The sequence below is a fragment of the Nicotiana attenuata genome, unplaced genomic scaffold, assembly GCF_001879085.1.
Source record: "Nicotiana attenuata strain UT unplaced genomic scaffold, NIATTr2, whole genome shotgun sequence".
NCBI classification, from domain to species: domain Eukaryota; kingdom Viridiplantae; phylum Streptophyta; class Magnoliopsida; order Solanales; family Solanaceae; genus Nicotiana; species Nicotiana attenuata.
The window spans coordinates 54,451-62,234 of record NW_017670356.1 but is presented as its reverse complement, the minus strand read 5'-3'; the positions used below and the strand labels follow the sequence as shown (position 1 = coordinate 62,234).

Below are 7,784 nucleotides of genomic sequence, written 5' to 3'. Positions count from 1 at the left end.
GGGGGTGATACTTACCATTTCTACTTTGATGTGAATTGAGCTAGTTTACTTTTTGTTAATCCTATGCTTCACTATCTTGGCCGTTGTTATGGTCAATAGATGAAGCGCTAACATCAAATATGTAAGGTATGCATTATATTTCCCTAGCAATGATAACTGATTCAGGAAATCAGTGACTGTCCGTATTTCAGAATTTTGCAGACTTGTTTTATAGTGTACATGTAATGCTCTGGCTCCATATCCAAAAATTCCTGGTTATAGAAAATAACTAGGCTTTGACGTTTTCGGCGTAGTGGATAAAGTTTATAGACATGTGATAGAAGAAGGGCACCATTTGGTTGTTTTTCTTTTCTTTCCATTAAGAATTCTGGAGTTCAAAATACTTCTTTGTTTTTCCAGGTTTTTAGCCTAAGAAAATAAAATGTTCTTAGGTTTTGCAATATTATTTTTTCCAAGACACCCCACTCATTTTGTGTGTTTTTATCATCACAAAACTTTAATTGCAGGCAAAAGATTTTGATCCAGATTCCTTAAGGGGTGTATTACCTAAAGCTGTTTCATCGCTAGAGTGGGCTATTTCAGAAGGAAAAGGAAGAGTGTACGTACATTGCACTGCTGGATTGGGAAGGGCTCCTGCTGTTTCAATTGCTTATATGTTCTGGTTCTGTGGAATGGATGTAAGATTTCACCTTTTATATGAACATTAAATTTTTTCCAAATTCAGAAACATTATTTGTGAATCAATATTCCTACTATCCTTTGTCTGTTAATTAAAGCGCATTAGCAACTCTTAATAGCACTATGTCCTGATATCTTGAAGTGCTTGTTGAGCAGCTAAATACCGCCTATGATACACTCACATCAAAGAGACCCTGTGGGCCCAACAAAAGGTCGATACGAGCAGCTGCTTATGATATGGCTAAAAATGATCAGTGGAAGGAGCCGTTTGAGAATCTGCCAGATTATGCCTTTGCAGATGTAGCAGATTGGGAAAGGAAACTGATTCAAAATCGTGTCCGGGGCCTTCGTGACACTTGAGAATGCTGGTTAGGCTATTCTCCAACTCATCCTATAATTCTATTGTTATTATTTTGGATAGGTATTCCTTAATCCATCATTTGACTATTGTCTTGGATTTTCTCTCAATTTCTGGGAATTATTCTGCTTCATGTTTACCATGCTTGAGTTTGTTGGGTGATATAAGCTTATCCTAGGAAGATATTGCAAGACCATCATTCAAGTGATAAAGGCGTTTATTTTCCTCGACAACTAGAAATACATCATTGTTTTTTATGTGTGTCAATTGTCACCCAAGACTCTTTCGTATGAAAGTATTCTCTATTCTCTTTTCCATTTACAGTTGAAAGTTTGATATAGAAAAATAAAGGTGCTATTCATTGGCTCACATAGCCATGACTATAAAAGATGTGTACTCAACATCCTAGGATGTCTTTCATCACTAAAAGTCTAAAACTGAACGATAGTCCAGCACTTGTTCATTTTCTTAGCTCTCCTTGAACACTGGAAAATTTGTTTCATGAAAGCATGCAAACCTGGTCTCAACTTGTTGTTCGAGAAGAGTCAAACTGAAGGATACAAAAACCTTAAAAGAAAAATATTTGTAATTCATGAGGACCACCTCAAATTTGTTCATGATTTTCAATTACGACCAAGTTTTTTTGGGGGGGGGGGGGGTTTCTTAGTACCCCACCCTCAACCCTCCTTCCCCCCAAAATAAAAAAAAACTTCTAAGTGGTTTATTACCCTTTTCTTGGCCAACTGGCGTAGAGAGCGTATATCTCTTTCTTAAAGAGCGTGAAGGAAAAAAAAGATTAAAATTTTATTTTTGCAATTTGTTTTAGTAAATGTATCTTGGCGGTTCTAAATTTTTGTTTGAAAGCTTATATCAATGTTTAAGAGTAAAGTGTTAGATTGGTGTGAGAAAGACACTTTCATGTTATTGTTTATTATTTAAAAGTAGGTTTAAAAAGAACCTCAAAGTTTTAGAATTATCACAAAGGCCTTTAACGGGCCCCACCCCCTCTAAAAAAATGGGAAACCCTCCCCAGCACCCATTCCCGCTCCTAGCCCCCATTTCCCTTGCACCATTGAGCAATGTTTTGGATAGCGTGCGACGACAAATAGCGACGAGGGCCCGCTTCACTGAGGCGAGAGGCGCGCAGCGAAGCGCTCGCCTTTTTGATGTGAATCGACAATTTATACAAAAAAATAAAATAATATATATATAACTAAAAACTCAATAACGATAATATATTAATAAATATATCAATTCACAATATGCAATTAGTTTTACTCTATAACTGAAAAAGGAGGAAATTTCAGGTTTGAAGTTTTGAAGAAGTTCTCTGCCTCTGCAAAAACAGGGTGCAGTACTGCTACTCAATAAAAAACAGAGCAACCAAAAAAAAAAAGAAGAGAAGTCAGAAGAAGAAAGAAGAAGAACGAAAAAAAAAAACAGAGCATAAACGGACTCTCTGTCCTTTTTTTGCTGCACTGTTGCTCGACAAAAAATAGAGCAAAAAACGGAGAAGGGTTAAAGATGCCCCTAAACTATTGAAAAAGGTCTAAAAATACCCTCCATCCACCTATTGGGCTAAAAATACCCCTTCATCCACCTTTTTGGTTCACTTACGCCCTTTGACTGATAGGTTAATGCTTAATTTTAAAAATAATTATTTAAATTCCACATGGCAACTTCTTAGTGGTCGAAATTAAAGCATCGAACCTATTAGAAAGACCCACTCATATCTAGCCGTTTTTTTGACTAACCCGTCCCAAACACTATCCCGAATAAAAAGTTCAAATAAAAAAAAGACACCATACTTTCATCTAACCATGGATTTACATGTGTTCATTTTCTTGATTAATCTCGTGTAAAGCATTATCATCAAATAAAAGTTCAGGAACAAATTAAACAAACAATAAAACCTTAGCATGAATGAGCCAATAATTTTCTTGACAATAATGTGGGACGAAAAATGAGGGGCAGTCCAACGGTTTATGATATCTTCCAAACCATCAAATTGAGATCTTTCCTCTATGTGACAATGATTAAATTAAACTCATCTTGAATATAATGCAATTTGTGTCTACCATGTAAATTGAACTTGCCATAACAAAGAAAAAGAAAATCACGTAGTAAATTTGCGTCTATATGTTCGCTGCAACTTCCATGGAGCGTTTGTTCCTTGGAGTTTGATAGAAGTGAGGCCTCTTTTTTAGGTTAAATTTTTTGGTCGGGTTAATGTTTGTAGCCTGTTAGTACGAAAAACTGGTTAGATATGGGTGGTCTTTCTAATTGATTAGATATTTAATTTTGGCCAATAAGAAGTTGCCACGTGGAATTTAAGTAATTATTATTTTTAATTCAGCATTGACCTAACGGTCAAAGGGCATAAGTAAACCAAAAAGGTGGATGGAGGGGTATTTTTAGCCCAATAGGTGGATGAAGGGTATTTTTAAACCTTTTTCGATAATTTAGGGGCTTTTTAACCCTTTTTCGGAGCAAAAAAAATAGAAAGAAGAAGAGAAGATCAGAAGAAAAGAAAAACGAAAAAAAAAATAGAGCAACAGACAGACTCTCTGTTCTGCACTGTTGCTTGACAAAAAACAAAGCAAAAAAATAGAAAGAAGAAGAGAAGAAGAAGGAAAAGGAAGAAAGAAAGAGAGGAGAAAGAAGAGAAGTTTACCTGGGCTAGGTGGACTTGAGTGCTCTGTTGTTTGAAGGTTGAAGAAAAAAGAAACGTGAAATCACTGCAAGCCCTAATGTTTTAAGCCCTAATCTGCGCCTTTTTCTTTCTTTTTTTTCTTCAAAAAGCGACGCCACAGCTCACCTGTCGCTACACAAATAGAGGCGCTCGCCTTTTACAATCGCAACGCAACAGAGCCAAAATAGCGCAGGCTGCTCGCCTCGCCTCGCCTCATGCTATTAGCGCCGAGGCGAGCGCTATTTATAACACTGCCATTGAGAAGCACTTGAACGTGATATGTTAAGTTGGCTTGTGCATTACTTCAAGGGAGATATTTAGTCTATTCGTCACTACTGATAAGTATTCAATATGCTTACGATCAAGTATTCCTAGAGTCAATAGGTTAATGTTTGAGTATTTGTAGAATCAATATGTTAATGTTTAATCATACAGAGAATCAATAGGTTGGTGGTTAATTATTCGTAGAATCAATATGTTAATGATCAATTATTCAAAGTATTCAATATGTTAATATTTTTGACCCATGGATTAATGTTCAGTCAGCCGTAGAATCAATAAATTAGTATTGTGAGTAAACGTTGTGATACATGCTTCAAACATCCTTTGAGATGCTTCAAACATCCTTTGAGATGTTTGATGTTCAGGATTAGGGTCAAACATCTATTGAGAGATGTTTCAAACTGTTACCAGGATGTTTGACAGATTTAGTTAAAAAAGTAGCATGCCCATTCAAATTATCCAAAAAACAAATAATATCCATAAAAGTAAATTTGAACAAAAAAAATTAGCAAATCATCCATTCATACCCTAAGTTGCTCCGACATGGCATTTTAGGTGCCACACACCCGTGCTGACACGACATTGGTGTGGGTGTGGGCGTGAGATCCGTAGATTCCGTACCGGATCTAGTCAAATGATTTTGGGTACTTTGACCACGACGGCAAATTCGAGACAACATACAATTTGATTCCCGAAATCAGAATCAAAACTAGGGTAAATTTGGAAAAAATGGCATACCCTATCTAGGAAATCAATCCTTTACTTTCTGCTTCTCATCTTGATTGAGCAAAAAGAGTAGCAATTGAGATTGAGGAAGCCGGAGCATTCAACAATTTGGGGAAGTGAAAGACCTTTAACTTTATTTGAATATTATTAATTAATAATATTGTACTCTTTGTGGTGAAAGTTTGACACACTTAAGTCTGATTTTTATAATAATAATTAGAGATCTAATCTAAATTATAAAAATTAATATTTGATTGTAAATGGAAGATAACTATATAAAAAGTTTGCTTGCAGGAGAATCCAAGAATGGACAAAAATCTAGAAATCATGTCTACAACTTGAGAAATAGAAATCCAGACTTCACAAGTTATAGGTAAGTATTCCTCAAAATTTCTCATAATTTAGAGATATTTTTATATTTTTAGTTTTTTGAATTATTTTTAGCCGGATCCCCGCACCCGTGTTGGACACCCGCACCCGTGTCGGAGCAACTTAGTTCCTACCATCCAAAGAAGCATAAAAATATCCATCAATTACAATGCATATCATGGTTTCATGTTCTTGTGAAAGATGTTCATAGCCATTTTCTCCCTTGGACTCGCTAATAATATTGCCATTCAACTTGTCCATCGGAGTGTTAGTGATGAGGTGTTCAATGAACATTAATGACCATGCTCCACAACTTTATAGGTGTCATCCCGTGGTAAGATCAAAGAGCCTTTGAGGTAGCCAATCATCATTTAGGGATTTTTTAGGCAAGTGCAAGAAAAGGGCACAAATGCATGAAAAGGCCACAGGATCAGAGGTATCTTGGAAACATTGTGTCGATGAGATATAAAAATTTACCCAACTTATTATCGGTGTACACAGAGGTATTGCAGTCATAAACAAACATCTTGGACTCCTCAATAAGAAATACTCTTGTGACATAATGATTCCTCTCAATGTTGTATACACTGAAGATCCTCTTTGCACCATCCCACGGTCGACAACCACAAAGAGACATCTCTCTTCGGGCATACTTTAGATCATCCTTTTGAAATTGGTACTCAGTCAAGATCATGGGCAGAGATAGAGCAGCATTCACCTTGTCCACCATATCACATAGAGTATTATAGCGTTATTTCAAGATATAAAGAAAATTACGATCCATGATGATATTTGCTTGATCGTAGTGCTTGGGGTACCTTCTATGTCTAATACGCATAAGGGCCAAGAAATCCTCCATATGTTGCATTATCAAGATAAATAAATCATTAATCCACATATACTAGTATTAAACATCATTATGCTGCAGGAAACTGGAAGTAAAAATAAACAAGATCAGTCACAGATCCATAGGGATGTTTCAAACATCTTAGAGGATGTGTCAATCCAAAAGGATGTTTTAATAAGATGTTTGAAACTGGAAAGTAAAAATAAATCAAGATGAAAGGTTTATGAATATGTACCTTATCCTCCAACCAGAATTGAGGATCTTGGATGCTCTTGAAGTTTTCATGATCGAACATTGCCCATGTAAATTGTGTCTGAGGCCCCTCATTTCTGATAAATGCCATGAGGGCTGAAATTTATAAATATCAAATTTCAGCCTCTCCTCATGACTTCTGTGGAGGTTTTTTGTTCTTGGCTCTTTTTCGCATCATTTCCCGTTATCTTTCTCTTTTTGTTCCTTTTTTTTCCTTTAGTGTAAGGATCCCGAATTGCTCGGGAAAAGAACCACAAGTCTCTTCGATAGTTGGTGAACATTCATCTATGGTCTTTTGCATAAATTTTATCATATCCATTTGCTTTTTCAATTGATCTTGCATAGCATTCCTCCCGTGCTCTTTTTCTTTTTCCAGGCAATTAGGGCATATGCAGGGACAATGGACATTAGATGTACTTGCAAAAAACACGATCTTTTATTTCCTCACCCTTTTTTCCAATAGAAGTAGCTCTTCTTTCATTTTCGTAACTAAAATCTCCCCCTGCCATTATCATCATCAAAATGCATTTCTCTGCCATCATCATGACCAAATTGTTTTTCTCCTATGTCATCACCATTATCATGACAAACAGCTTCTTTCCTATTCTACCATCTCCACCAACAAATTTTTCTCTTGTACCATCATCTCCTCCAATCATATAGATATCTCCAATTTGTGGGGTTTGAAAACTACCGTTCTTTATCTTAAGGGCACATTTTGCCACCGCCCAAATATCTTAAGACTATCACTCCCTCCAACTCTTTACTTAGCTATCCATCATCTTGTCCTCTTTATCCGGTAAAGTAACAAGATTTTGGATGTAAGCCTCCTTTTTTTAGCCTTTGTAGGGTGAAGAAAATGGAGCACCACCTAGGCTTTCACTGTAACTAAAGAAATCTTATCCATTATTTCTATTTTTATGTTATTAATATAATTTTCTATTTACTTTTTGATCGCACAATGTAAGCTTGGGCATTTGAAGCCATACCTTAATTGTGGCCAAAAGATTATCCAAAAGTGAGGATATGGTCGAGGATGAAGATGTGGTTGTTTGAGAAAGTATAAAAGGACATGCCTGATCCATTTCAAATCAAAGATGATCCGGTAAGGCTCATTCTAGTGGATGTTTGAAACATGCTGAAGAAAGTGTTTAAATATCTATAAGATGTTTCAAGCATGATTCTAATATCTTTGCTTATAAATCGTTATGTTCCTTTCCCAGATGGTGCACCCTTTTCTTTACCTTACAAAGGCTGAAAAGAAGAGGTTTACATCCAAAATCTTGTTATCTTATCCGGCAAAGAGGACATGAAGATGGATAACCCTAAGAATAGAGTTGGATGGAGTGACAGTCTTACGACATTTTGGTGGTGACCAAATGTGCCCTTAAGATAAGGGTAGTTTGGAAACCCCACAAATTGGAGATAGCTATGTGGTTGGAGGAGATAATAGTACAGGAGAAAAATCTGTTGGTGGAGATGGTAAAATAAGAGAAGTTCGTGACGATGATGGTGATGGCATAGGAGAAGAACATTTTGGTTATGATGGTGGTAGAGAAATGTATTTTGATGATGATAAT

At 36.2% G+C, this 7,784-nt stretch overlaps 1 protein-coding gene across 3 annotated transcripts in view; it reads left to right on the top strand.

The window, feature by feature from the left end:
• Positions 1 to 7,784, top strand: part of LOC109238303 (phosphoglucan phosphatase LSF2, chloroplastic) — a 17,320-nt gene that overhangs the window by 1,429 nt on the left and 8,107 nt on the right. Inside the window, exons 3-5 of one of the 3 annotated variants that reach the window (XR_002069725.1) lie at positions 507 to 677; positions 835 to 1,046; positions 5,031 to 5,109. Coding sequence is in view for 1 of the 3 variants with exons in the window: in XM_019404735.1 (XP_019260280.1) it covers positions 507 to 677; positions 835 to 1,038 (375 nt within the window). In the remaining 2 variants the exon portion in view is untranslated. Of the gene's footprint in view, positions 1 to 506; positions 678 to 834; positions 1,047 to 5,019; positions 5,110 to 7,784 lie in introns of all 3 variants that reach the window. The other 2 variants (XR_002069726.1, XM_019404735.1) reach the window with 2 other exon arrangements.